This window comes from Rhinoderma darwinii, chromosome 7 (assembly GCF_050947455.1).
Source record: "Rhinoderma darwinii isolate aRhiDar2 chromosome 7, aRhiDar2.hap1, whole genome shotgun sequence".
Classification (NCBI taxonomy): domain Eukaryota; kingdom Metazoa; phylum Chordata; class Amphibia; order Anura; family Rhinodermatidae; genus Rhinoderma; species Rhinoderma darwinii.
In genome coordinates this window covers 13,763,154-13,777,246 of record NC_134693.1, presented here as the reverse complement: position 1 = coordinate 13,777,246, position 14,093 = coordinate 13,763,154, and the positions used below count along the sequence as shown (strand labels likewise).

The 14,093-nt window shown below is 47.2% G+C and overlaps 1 protein-coding gene across 1 annotated transcript in view; it reads left to right on the top strand.

The window, feature by feature from the left end:
* The first annotated feature begins 9,772 nt into the window (after positions 1 to 9,772).
* WLS (Wnt ligand secretion mediator) overlaps positions 9,773 to 14,093 on the top strand; it is a 30,667-nt gene continuing 26,346 nt past the window's right edge. The window contains exon 1 of the mRNA XM_075832814.1: positions 9,773 to 9,998. Within this exon, the coding sequence (XP_075688929.1) occupies positions 9,893 to 9,998 (106 nt within the window). The 5' untranslated portion in view covers positions 9,773 to 9,892. The remainder of the gene's footprint in view (positions 9,999 to 14,093) is intronic.

Sequence of the window (14,093 nt, the reverse complement as noted above, 5' to 3'; positions counted from 1 at the left end):
CTTTGATGCTACTGTATTAGGCCTCATGCACACGAACGTATTTTTTCCCTCCCGTAAATACTGGCGTAACTACGGGTCCTTGGTCACACATATTTGACCCGTATCGCACCAGTATTTACGGACCCGTGCCCGTAAATACGGGTCCGGTGTCACCCGTATTCCACCCGTATTTACGGGCACGTTTTTGTTGCAAAATTGCACTGCACTAATCGGCAGCCCCTTCTCTCTATCAGTGCAGGATAGAGAGAAGGGGCAGCCCTTTTCGAGGTAAAAGTAAAAGAAATTCATACTTACCCGGCCGTTGTCTTGGTGACGCGTCCCTCTCTTGACATCCAGTCCGACCTCCATGGATGACGCGGCAGTCCATGCGACCGCTGCAGCCTGTGATTGGCCTGTGATTGGCTGCAGTGGTCACATGGGCTGAAACGTCATCCCGGGAGGCTGGACTGGAGGAAGAAGCAGGGAGTTCTCGGTAAGTATGAACTTTTATTTTTTTTACACGTTGATTTATATTGTGATCGGAAGTCACTGTCCAGGGTGCTGAAACAGTTACTGCCGATCGTTTAACTCTTTCAGCACCCTGGACAGTGACTATCTCCTGACGTCGCCTAGCAACGCTCCCGTAATTACCGGTGCACACACGTAGTCACCCGTAATTACGGGAGCCCCATAGACTTCTATGGGCCTGCCCGTGCCGTAATTACGGCCTAAAATAGGACAGGTTCTATATTTTCCAACGGCAGGGGCACCTTCCTGTAAGCATACGGGGAGGTACCCGTGGCCAATAGAAGTCTATGGGCGTTTTTACGTTCGTGTGCATGGGGCCTTATACTGTGGATTTCCCGCAACTAAATCCGTTGTGGAAAATCCGCAGTATTTACGCTATGTGTGAACTTACCCTTTGGGTTCAGCTCAGTAGAAAAAGGTGGAGGTCGTCCAGGTGTTATGGACGTCATATGGACCCGAAAATATGTCCGTATTATAGCAAGTAAAACTAAACTAAGCCGTATGAGAAAGTGGGAGCCCTGTGGGAACTGTATTGGCATCAATATTGGATATCACAGAATAACGGAAAAGGACAATTAAGGGACTTCTCCATAAAAAAAAAAAAGTCACTTCTAAACTTCCGCTTATAAGTGTAAAGGATCTGCCAGGCACTACGTCTGTGGATACTCCCAGGATTAATCAATCGACACCTGAGGCCAGACCTCTTAGACTGACACCTGCTCCCACCAATCAGGGTGGCAGGCTCAGGAGTGGGAGAGCCTATCGCGGCCTGGTCAGTCGGAGTTAGCTCCGCCCCCTGTCCATTTATACCTGCCGTTTTCTCTTCCTCATTGCCTGTGATTCTTCCTGGTTTCCTGGCCCCACTGCTGCCTTGCTCCAGCCTGCTTCTGCCGTGCTTCAGCCTTGCTTCAGTTCCCGCTTATCCTGCTTCGCTCTGCCCCCGGCCTGCTTCCTGCCCCGTGCTCTGCGTTTGTATACTTCATTACATCCTGATCCTGACTGCTCGTTTCCACTCCGTTCCCTCACGGTGTTCCGTGGGCTACTGCCCCTTCCCTTGCTTGTTCCCTGTTTGTATCCCCTTGCACTTAGTCAGCGTAGGGACCGCCGCCAAGTTGTACCCCGTCGCCTAGGGCGGGTCGTTGCAAGTAGTCAGGGACAGGGCGGTGGGTAGATTAGGGCTTACTTGTTCCCTTTACCTCCTTCCGCCATTACATAAAGGCCCGAGAATGATCAGAATCGTACATTGACCAAATCGCAGCAAGAACACAAATAGATTGGTAATCGCTTCTTCAGATTTTCCCATAAAATCGCTTTCTGGATCCGTGTTTTTAGCAGAAAGCCGGTAATTACTCCCGTCGAGCTTATTGACTTGGAATATTCATGACTTAATTAAAATGAGTAGAATCAGGACCCGGCATAACAAAGATACCCAGTCTAATTGGTCTGGTTGCTGTCAGTAGCGGCTGCAACAACAAGCTCCGCGCTGCCAACTTCTGCTCATTAGCCCCCACATTTTTTTTTGCTTGCCCTGTTTAATCATAAATGATTATCTTCTCCGGTACAGGCCAGCAGGGGGTTAAAGCTGGTGCTCCTAATTTAACAAAAGAGTCATTTTGCTAGATGGCAAATGGTTGGCAGGAATATACACACCGTCCTCTGGAATACTGGACGGGGTCCAAATCTGAGGAATTCTCTCATCATCTGCAAAGTCAGGCTCGGAATGCTAACAGATATTGGTGGTTTCTGTAAAGCAAACACTTACCGAGACTGCAGCATTCAAAGACGCAAAAATTACCAACGAGAAACGGCGGGTCCTAATATGACAATGATATAACGTCCTATACCACATCATCAAGACATAAAGGCTCCACCGTGATGCTAGGAATAGACCAGTGCCAGCGTCTAATTAAAATTTTTGGAAGATTTTTTTTTTTCGTCCTTTACGCCATTTACTTTGCACAGTCTTGGAAGAATTCTATAACTCAGAAATGACTTCATTGCTCTTCTGACATTGAACTGCACATGTGAGGAATTCAAAGGAGCAACATAACTGTCTGCAGTATGAACCCAGCCTAAGGCCTGTAGTGTTTTTTACTGTCCGCAAATACGGTCCGTAGTCATACACAAGTCATCCGCATTTCTGGCACGCTGTCTGCAAATACAGTCTGTAATGCATCCGGATTTATAGAGCCGCGCAAAAAGAAGGGAGGCTACAGATCATGTCACCAACATGTCCCATACCCTTGAAAAGGTCAAATGATCGCATTTTCTTGGGGAATACCCCGCTGTCGCAAAGCAATGCTTCCGCAATTACGGACGGCTATGGGTGCACATCCGTAGCCATCCGCAATTTTGCACGTGCCCATAGACTTCTATGGGCGAGCCTGTGCCGCAAATGAGTACAGGAATAGGACATGTTCTATATTTTGCGGATCATTTTTACGGTCCAGACACCCCTCCCGAATAGTGTCCATGGCCTATAGAAAATAATGGGTCCGCAGATTATCCGTAATTACGATTAAGGGAATACCTAATATGTATCACTATTTTTCTGTTTTCTAACTTTTTCGTTTTATTAAAAAAAAAAAATTTATAAAAATTATTTTACATGTTTCATAATAATGCATTATAAAAACGATGTGAACCAATGTAATGACATACCTCAGGAGTGTTCTCAGATCCCGCAGCTGTCAATCATAGCCCCTCCACCCCACAACCACTGAGCCTGCGCTGTAAATGTCTGATACCATGGCCTCCATGTTGGATACGTTTGGTAATGTGAGGGTATGTTCACACGGCAGCCTCCGTAAAGGCCGAAATGACGGGGCTGTTTTCACGAGAAAACAGCCCCGTCATTTCAGCCGTAACGGCATGTGCAGGCGCTTCAACGCTGCGTCCATTACGGACGTAACTGGAGCTGGTTTTCCATGGAGTCCATGGAAAACGGCTCCATTTACGTCTGAAGAAGTGACATGACACTTCTTTGGCGCGGGCGTCTATTTACGCGTAAATATACGCCTCGTGTGAACAGACAAACGTCAGCCCATTGCTTTCAATGGGCAGATGTTTGTCAACGCTTTCAAGCCGTAATTTGGCCGTGTGAACATACCCTTAGTATTACACTGGGGGTAGTAGGAGAACCTAAAGTTAGTATATCTGGGGAGGATGTCCCAGATCCACTTTTTTCCATATTTGGTCCCTCTGGATAATGGTCACTTTTAAGGATTTTACGTGTTTCCATTTACACCGAGCTCTGCCCATTTTCTCAGCTCTACTTGCTTCTAGAAATTCTCCAGTAGGTGATGCCTACATATTAGATGGATCAAAGAACATTTAAAGGACTCGGCTCTTGATTAATCGATTTCCACGCAACGCCACGTTTTTCTCTGATAGCAGCCGACGGTACCTCTCATCTTTTCAGGGTGCCCCTCTATTGAAAACTGGTTGTGCAGGCAATTCCAAAAATACTTTGGGATGATCACAGAAGATCAGCTATTAGACCAGTGCACTCATCATTTAGGGTTGGCAAAGACATGAACCCCATTAGCAAAACCTACCACTTTACTGACAGTTCCGGTAGTCTTCAGAGTGCTCATTTAGGGCACGTTCAGACGTAGCAGAAATTATCCACTGTGGACTTTGCTGCAAATTCGCAGCAAAAACAACTAATCCGCAGCAAAATTTGCATATTTGACTGTTTGTCCAGACGGGGTGGATTTTGCAGAGGACTTGATGTAGATTTCAGCTTTTGCATTGCAAAGGCTGAAATCGGCAGTGAAAATCCGTCTGCACTAACTTAACTAAAAAGCTATAAAAAAATAAAGAAAAAAATGTCTTAGGCCCCATGCACACGACCATGCCCGTAAATACGACCTGTAGTTAGACACGGCCGGCCGTGGACAGCCGTCCGTTTTTACAGGCCATGCTCCCATTATAAAGTATGGGAGCACGGTCCGTAAAATGAAGAAATAGGACATGTCCTATTTTTTGGGGAAAGTTTCTACGGCACGGACACCCTCCCGTAAATATATGGGAAGGTGCCCGTGGGCCATGGAAATGAATGGATACGTAATTGCGGATCAAAATGACAGTTGAGTATATGGGGCCTTAGGCATGGTATGGTAGTGGTATTTTATATGTGCAGTATTTGCTTGTTGCCCAGGATCTCGTAAATCCAATGTATCTAATCTGATTTTTGGCAGCCCCCAGAGACGAGATTGTTGGCAGGTCTTAGTAAGGCTGGGGTGATTTATTGTGTCTTGTGATGCGATCTTTACATGCGATTTTCTTCTATATAAGGGAGGAGCCTCCTTAATGAAGGGAATTTTTTTTAAATCACATTGTAATAGTGTGCAAAATCTTGCATTTATTTTAATAAATCCCTATAGGGGAAAAAATTTAATGCGATATGCGAAGATCTGGAAAAATCCAACATTGTTTGATTTTTTTGCGCCCACAATAGAGCAGTTGCATGAACGTGCACATACCCATGTGATTCCACGCTGCCCTATAAGGATCCATTAGGCGTGACATCGGACTGCGATCTAAAGTGATCGCATTAGTGCAATAATCACGGTCGTTTTTTAAAGATGCTACAATCCCATATTATGGGATGACGCAATGATTTAGTGTTTGCGCCACGGTCGTGTTGTTCACACAGGTGCGTCCACCAGAGCCCTCAGCTCTGTATTGCGTTACAATGTGTAATATATCCCAGACATGATGTCACTGCAGTATTAAGAAAACATTCATCAGTTCGCTGAATCTGGAGAATCCCGAGTCATTCTTCCGACACACAAGAGTTGCAACGCTGAACTTGCAGGAATTTGTGCTTTGCCTAATAAATGCTGAGAACTACAAGCTCCAGCAGTCCCTGCCATCCAGCTGCATTTATCTATAGCTGACTAGCAGTCTCGACTATAAGGGTATGTGCACACACACTAATTACGTCCGTAATTGACGGACGTATTTCGGCCGCAAGTACCGGACCGAACACAGTGCAGGGAGCCGGGCTCCTAGCATCATAGTTATGTACGACGCTAGGAGTCCCTGCCTCTCTGCAGGACAACTATCCTGTACTGTAATCATGTTTTCAGTACGTGACAGTGGTCCTGCAGCGAGGCAGGGACTCCTAGCATCGTACATAAGTATGATGCTAGGAGCCCGGCTCCCTGCACTGTGTTCGGTCGGGTACTTGCGGCCGAAATACGTCCGTCAATTACGGACGTAATTAGTGTGTGTGCACATACCCTAAATATCAGCCCTTCCTGCCCCCAGGTGCTGTGTATTACTAGTGGCAGCAATTCCTGTGCCCCTGGTATTACCAATAGGCCAGCGCTCCCTGCCACACATCTTCCATGATCTTCAATTTTTTCACTTTTAGGGCTCGTTTACACGAGCGTGATATACGTCCGTGCAACGCGCGTGATTTTCATGCGTGTCGTACAGACCTATGTTAGTCTATGGGGCAGTGCAGACAGTCCGTGATTTTTGCGCAGCGTGAGTCCGCTGCGAAAAACTCACGACATGTCCTATATTTCTGCGTTGTTTGCGCATCACGCACCCATTGAAGTCAATGGGTGCGTGAAAATCACGCATGCCACACGGAAGCACTTCCGTGGGACGCGTGTGATTCGCGCAACAGCTGCCAAACTATGAATGTAAACAGAAAAGCACCACGTGCTTTTCTGTTTACAAACATCCAAACGGAATGTCATAATGATGGCGGCTGCACGAAAATCACGCAGCCGCGCATCATACGGGGATGACACACGTAGCTGTTAAGTGCCTTTCGCGCACGCAAAACGCTGCGTTTCTTGCGTGCGCAAAACGCACACGCTCGTGTAAACCCGGCCTCAGGGCGGATTTATACGAACGTGATATACGGACCTATGTTAGTCTATGGGGCCGTTCAGACAGTCCATGATTTTCACGCAGCGTGAAACGCACGACATGTCCTATATTTGTGCGTTGTGCGCGCATCACGCACCCATTGAAGTCAATGGGTGCGTGAAAATCACGCGCAGCACACGGAAGCACTTCCGTGTGACACGTGTGATTCGCTCAACAGCAGTAAAAACTATGATTGAAAACAGAAAAGCACCACGTGCTACAAACATACAAACAGAGTGTCATAATGATGGCGGCTGCGCGAAAATCACGCAGCCGCGCATCATATGGTGATGACACACAGAGCTGTTAAGTGCCTTTTGCGCGTGCAAAACGCAGCATTTTTGGGCGCGCAAAATGCACATGCTCGTGTAAATCCGGCCTAAAGGAAGTTATACTATTACATTTTCAGTGTTTGGTGCTGGTCTTTAGATGTAGTGTTGGGTGCTGGTCATTAGATGTAGTGTTGGTGCAGTGTTGGGTGCTGGTCATTAGATGTAGTGTTGGTGCAGTGTTGGGTGCTGGTCATTAGGTGCAGTGTTGGGTGCTGGTCATTATATGTAGTGTTGGGTGCAGTGTTGGTGCAGAGTTGGGTGCTGGTCATTAGGTGCAGTGTTGGGTGCTGGTCATTATATGTAGTGTTGGGTGCAGAGTTGGGTGCTGGTCATTGGGTGCAGTGTTGGGTGCTGGTCATTAGATGTAGTGTTGGGTGCTGGTCATTAGGTGCAGTGTTGGGTGCAGGTCATTAGATGCAGTATTGGGTGCAGGTCATTAGATGTAATGTTTGGTGCTGGTCATTAGATGTAGTGTTGGGTGCTGGTCATTAGATGTAGTGTTGGTGCAGAGTTAGGTGCTGGTCATTAGGTGCAGTGTTGGGTGCTGGTCATTACATGTAGTGTTGGGTGCAGTGTTGGTGCAGAGTTGGGTGCTGGTCATTAGGTGCAGTGTTGGGTGCTGGTCATTAGATGTAGTGTTGGATGCAGTGTTGGGTGCAGGTCATTAGTTGTAGTGTTTGGTGCAGTTTTGGGTGCTGGTCTTTAGGTGCAGTGTTAGGTGCTGTTCATTAGGTGCAGTGTTGGGTGCTCATCATTAGGTGCAGTGTTGGGTGCTGGTCATTAGGTGCAGTGTTGGGTGCTGGTCATTAGGTGCAGTGTTGGGTGCTGGTCATTAGGTGCAGTGTTGGGTGCTGGTCATTAGGTGCCGGTCATTAGGTGCAGTGTTGGGTACAGGTTATTTGGTGCAGTGTTGGGTGCTGGTCATTAGATGTAGTGTTGGATGCAGTGTTGGGTGCAGGTCATTAGTTGTAGTGTTTGGTGCAGTGTTGGGTGCAGGTCATTAGGTGCAGTGTTAGGTGCTGGTCATTAGGTGCAGGATAAGGTGCTGGTCATTAGGCGCAGTGTTGGGTGCTGGTCATTAGATGTAATGTTGGGTGCTGGTCATTAGGTGCAGTTTTAGGTGCAGGTCATTAGGTGCAGGTCATTAGGTGCAGGATAAGGTGCTGGTCATTAGGCGCAGTGTTGGGTGCTGGTCATTAGATGTAGTGTTAGGTGCTGGTCATTAGGTGCAGTGTTGGGTGCTGGTTATTAGATGTAGTGTTGGGTGCTGGTCATTAGATGTAGTGTTGGGTGCTGGTCATTAGGTGCAGTGTTAGGTGCTGTGTTGGGTGCAGGTCATTAGGTGCAGTTAATTAGGTGCAGGATAAAGTGCTGGTCATTAGGCGCAGTGTTGGATGCGGGTCACTGGGTGCATTGTTGGGTGCTGGTCATTAGATGTGGTGTTGGGTGCTGGTCACTGGGTGCAGTGTTGGGTGCTGGTCATTAGGTGCAGGGTTGGGTGCTGGTCATTGGGTGCAGTGTTGGGTGCTGGTCATTGGGTGCAGTGTTGGGTGCTGGTCACTGGGTGCAGTGTTGGGTGCTGGTCATTAGGTGCAGTGCTGGTCATTGGGTGCAGTGTTGGGTGCTGGTCATTGGGTGCAATGTTGGGTGCTGGTCATTAGGTGCAGTGTTGGGTGCTGGTCATTGGGTGCTGGTCATTGGGTGCAGTGTTGGGTGCTGGTCATTAGGTGCAGTGTTGGGTGCTGGTCATTGGGTGCTAGTCATTGGGTGCAGTGTTGGGTACTGGTCATTAGGTGCAGTTTTGGGTGCTGGTCATTTAGTGCAGTGTTGGGTGCGGGTCATTAGGTGCAGTGTTTGGTGCTGGTCATTAGGTGCAGTGTTGGGTGCTGGTCATTAGGTGTAGGTGCAATGTTGGGTGCAGGTCATTAGGTGCAGTATTTGGTGCTGGTCACTGGGTGCAGTGTTGGGTGCTGTCACTGGGTACAGTATTGGGTGCTGGTCATTAGGTGCAATGTTGGGTGCAGGTCACTGGGTGCAGTGTTGGGTGCTGGTCACTAGGTGCAGTGTTGGGTGCTGGTCACTGGGTACAGTAGTGGGTGCTGGTCATTGGGTGCCGTGTTGGGTGCTGGTCATTAGGTGCACTGTTGGGTGCTGGTCACTAGGTGCAGTGTTGGGTGCAGGTCACTGGGTACAGTATTGGGTGCTGGTCACTGGGTACAGTAGTGGGTGCAGTGTTGGGTGCTGGTCATTAGGTGCAGTGTTGGGTGCTGGTCACTAGGTGCAGTGTTGGGTGCAGGTCACTGGGTACAGTATTGGGTGCTGGTCACTGGGTACAGTATTGGGTGCTGGTCATTAGGTGCAATGTTGGGTGAAGGTCACTGGGTGCAGTGTTGGGTGCTGATTACTAGGTGCAGTGTTGGGTGCTGGTCACTGGGTACACTAGTGGGTGCTGGTCATTGGGTGCAGTGTTGGGTGCTCGTCATTAGGTGCTGGTCATTAGGTGTAGGTGCAGTGTTGGGTGCAGGTCACTGGGTACAGTAGTGGGTGCTGGTCATTGGGTGCAGTGTTGGGTGCTGGTCACTGGGTACAGTAGTGGGTGCTGGTCATTGGGTACAGTATTGGGTGCTGGTCACTGGGTGCAGTGTTGGGTGCTGGTCACTGGGTACAGTATTGGGTGCTGGTCATTGGGTGCAGTGTTGGGTGCTGGTCATTGGGTACAGTATTGGGTGCTGGTCATTGGGTGCAGTGTTGGGTGCTGGTCATTAGGTGCTGGTCATTAGGTGTAGGTGCAGTGTTGGGTGCTGGTCACTAGGTGCAGTGTTGGGTGCAGGTCACTGGGTGCAGTGTTGGGTGCTGGTCATTGGGTGCAGTGTTGGGTGCTGGTCATTAGGTGCTGGTCATTAGGTGTAGGTGCAGTATTGGGTGCTGGTCACTGGGTACAGTAGTGGGTGCTGGTCACTGGGTGCAGTGTTGGGTGCTGGTCACTGGTGTGGTCACTGAGTGGCACTGCAGCAGCAGCAGAAGCAGAGCAGACAGGGGAGGTGCAGTGAGAGCCCCGTCACGTGATCCGGAGGCTGCGGCAGCTCGGCTGATAAATCTGGAGGCTGCAGAGCGCGGCGTGTGAGTCCGAACACCCCAGGAATCTAGAGCCGAGAGCAGCCATGGCGGGGGCCATCATAGAGAACATGAGCACCAAGAAGCTGTGCCTGATGGGGGGCATCCTGCTGGTCTTCCAAGTGCTGGCGTTCCTGGTCGGGGGACTGATCGGTGAGTGCTCCGCTCCAAAACTTTTCTCCTTGTGTCTGCAGCCTCCGTTCTCGCTCCCTGCGCCCAGTCCTCCTCCCCGGGGGTCCCCGGCACTCAGCCGCTTATCTTATTCTAGTGTCCGCTGGATGTGAGGAATAAGTGGGTGCAGTAGGTTCTATTCACAATGTGGGGGTCGTTGGTCGGGAAGGGGTTAATACAAAATGCAACTCTGTGCACTTTCCAAACCCAAAGGGGTTAACCGGGAAAGTTCATGAGACCTCATCGGTAACCCCTCCCCCCCCCCCTCTCAGCCTTTGTTGAACACCCCAGGAGGGGAGGTCTGTACCCGGCTGTATCCTCCAACTTTTTAAGGACTCGATTCGTATAGGAGGCTCCGTGCAGTTCCCGGATGTGATTGTTACTTTGTATCTTTTCTCATTTTGAAAGTTCTTTTTGTCTCTGGTGTAGAAAGACTGAAACTATGGAACTTTTTGCTCCAGCTTTTATCGTTTCTGACAGATGTGAGAAATCTCTAAAATCTCCTTTAGATTTAACCTTAAAACATACAAATTTTACCTGGAATTTTTTTTCAAAATATTTTAATCAACGATTGTTCTTCTAAACGCACAAGTTAGTCGCAAACTTGTTCTGATGATGAAAATCCGCAAACAGTGAACTAGCGCCAGATGAACGTCCCGATAACCATGGAAAAACCAAGATGTAAAAATAAAAAAATGTCCAATAAGTTTATTGAAAGATTTAAAATATTTCTATTGGTTGGACCTCTGCCCAAATCCCTGGAGCTCGACCCAATTAATTTCTGTCAGCGGAAGGTTCTTCAGTGGAATTCACCTTGTGATTTGTCAACTAAAAAAAAATAATAGTAAAAAAAAAAATTTGCATTTTTTTTAAATCCCTTTTTATTTTTTTGTTTACCTATTATAATTTTTTGTTTTTTAATATTCCTAATTGTCGTCCTCCATTCCTAAGGTAAATCGTGTCCTCCCCCCGCATTCATCTGAAGGCGAGTAGTGTCCATGACTGCACTTCACACAGGAAACCCATTCTCTGCTCTGCAAGTCTTTATGTGAAATCAGGAAATTATTTAGCCCGTCCCTGAGGCCAAACATTGGAGAACAGCAGAAAGGCAAAAATAATAATCCTGGTTAGAAATTTGTAGCTTCAACTTTTAGCCCATTGTATGTCAGGCTACAACACGTGTAAAGCGTCCAAGCTGCGTGGCATCTGTAGAGCAGGCTGGAGCGTTACCGCGTTCTCCGTTGTGAAATACGTAAAGATTCGCTATATCTTTTATTTTCTGTTTGCATAAAGAAAATGTATGTTATTTTTTAAAACTGACTTCTAAATAAAAAATATATAATAATAATATTATATATATTTTTTCTCTATGCACCAACTTGGTTATTCTGGATACTTTATGTAAAGTTTTCTTCGCTGTGTCTTAGAGGCTCTGTCACCAGATTATCAAATCCCTATCTCCTATTGCATGTGATCGGCGCTGCAGTGTAGAGAACAGTAACTTTTAGTTTTTGGGAAAAACGGTCATTTTTGGCTAAGTTATGAGCAATTTTATATTTATGCAAATGAGCCTTTTGAATGGACAACTGGGCGTGTTTTCTCTTATTTCCAACTGGGCGTGTCTTGTGTTTTTTACCAACTGGGCGTGTTTACTTCTTTCACTGCACAATCACACTGTGCTGTGGATCATGCTGGGCTGGAACAATGAGAAGTGCAGGACACTGATTGGTCGGCCTCATACACTCCACTGTACAACGCCCAGTTGGTAAAAAGTAAAAACACGCCCAGTTGTCCATTGAGAAACTCATTAGCATAAATCTAAACTGGCTCATAACTTGCTCAAAAATGATCGTTTTTCAAAATAAAAACCACTGCTGTTCTCTACATTACAGCGCCAATCAGACTATGTAGGAGATAGATCATTTATAATCTGGTGACAGTCTCTTTAAAACTGGAAATTCCTGGGGTCTACAATTGTCACATGGCTGTGTTTGTGTTGTACTGATCCACAATACGGGGTTCACGAGACCCTTTTACATGGACCGGTGATCGGGCAAACGAGTGTTAAATTGCCCTGTGGGTCATTGGCTGATTGTGTCGTTTATCCAGCAGAATGTATTATTTTTGTCGGCAGCAGATCTTGGTGTGTAAACAGGGAGACGCGCTGCCGACGATCGGAATGTATGGGGACGAGCAATCGCAGTAACGAGCGCTCATCCCCATACTAGCTTCTTCTGAAAGGAGCGCCGATCAACAGCGCTCATTTACATGGCACATGTCGGGCCATGTTAGGCTAGATTCACACGGGCGTTGCGCATCTCGGATAGCACGCATCCTCCATAAACTAGAGTTTATGGAGGGATGCGTGAAAAAGTAGGACATGTCCCTTTTTCACGCGAGCCATTTTTTCCGCTCGCGGGAAAAGAAACGCCTCCGCCTCCCATTGAAATCGATGGGAGGCATATTCAGATGTTTTTTGGCGCGGTTTCTGTGTCAAAAAAAACATGTAAAAAAACTCTGTGTGAACTAACCCTTATGGAGGTTTCTGCCCTAAAAGCAATGTCTCCAGTAGACCATACATATCCATGTGGTGTAACATCACAATTGCGGTGTTGCAGAATCCTTTTTAACCCTTTATATACACTGTAGGATGAAGTCTCTGGATAAGGTCAGTTTCAGGTGAGCGTAATATGGGTGCATTTCTGGAGCCGTATTACGGCCGCGAATCCTTGGCTGAAGGCAGGTCTGATGATTTGACCTGAACTGGCAGCATCATAGGTCATCACACCTGCGGTTGGGTAGGGATGTGCAGCTTTCATATAGTCAAGCGATGTCGCGGTACTTCTGTAAGGCCCTGTTCACACAGAGTTTTTTTGCAGGCAGAAAAATAGGCTGATTTTGACTTGCCTGCAAATTCTTGGCGCATTTTTATGCTGCGTTTTTCAACCGCGACCAAAAAATGCTGCGAAATACGCTTTCTCTGCCTCACATTGATTTCAATGGGAGGTCAGAGGCGGGACCGCGGCAAGAAAGAGCATGTCCCTTGTATTGCGAGCGCCTAAAAACCGCCGCGTAAAAAAAACGCCTCCCATTGAAATCAATAGCAGGCAGTTTCCGAAATTTTTTTGCTGCCGATTCTGATGTGGTTTCCCCGTCAAAATCCGTGTAAAAAAAAACTGTGTGAACTGGGTCTTACTCGTTTTCAAAAATTTTAGAATGTATTTTTTGGGCATTGTGTGACAAATATTAGCAAAAATTTTGGGTATAGAAAAGTGTCGAAAATTTCAGAGTGGTCTCGTTTGTGACCTATTATCCCATGGTGAGGCGGTTTTGCGATTCTTTTGCGAGGTTTTTTTTTTTTTTTTTTTAAGTGACCCTCTAATAGTCCACAATGGTCCCCAAATATCCATTGCATTCCCTGCTAGTGAATCTTGGCTTGTTCTGATGTGTCCTCGTTTACATAATCCTCTTTGTATCCGCTGACTTCAGTGTCTGTCTGGTTGATTCACTTCAATGGCAGCGGAGAGTAATTTGGCGCTGGGAATTTGGGAAGAGAATGCAGAATTAGGCCAGATTCACACGAACGTGTCCGTTATATGTTCGCAAAAAAACGCACCGTTTTTCATGCGTTGCAGTTCCGTGTGCCATCAGTGTTTGTCCCGTGTGGCGTCCGCGTTGGTGCACGGTTTTTATTCATTTATATTTTTTCTTAGGATTTCTTTAGCAACTGGTGCGTGAATCACGGACAGCACGCGGATGACGCACGTGTACTGTCCATGATTTTCACGCACCCATAGACTTCAATGAGTGACGTGGTCCGCAAAATGGACCAGAATAGGACATGCAGTGAGTTACACACAACGAACACACAATGCGTGAAAAACAACGCGTGTCTGATAAGCCCTATTGAATTGCGGGGTTCCGTGTGCTGTCCGGTTTTTTTTTTGTTTTTTTTTAACGGACAGCACACGGACGTATACAATGTTCGTGTCAATCAGGCCTTAGAGATAATTTACCCTAAAGTATAAGGACAGGAGCGCAGGGAAATTAGGGTCTGGTTGGCGCTGGATGCTTGGA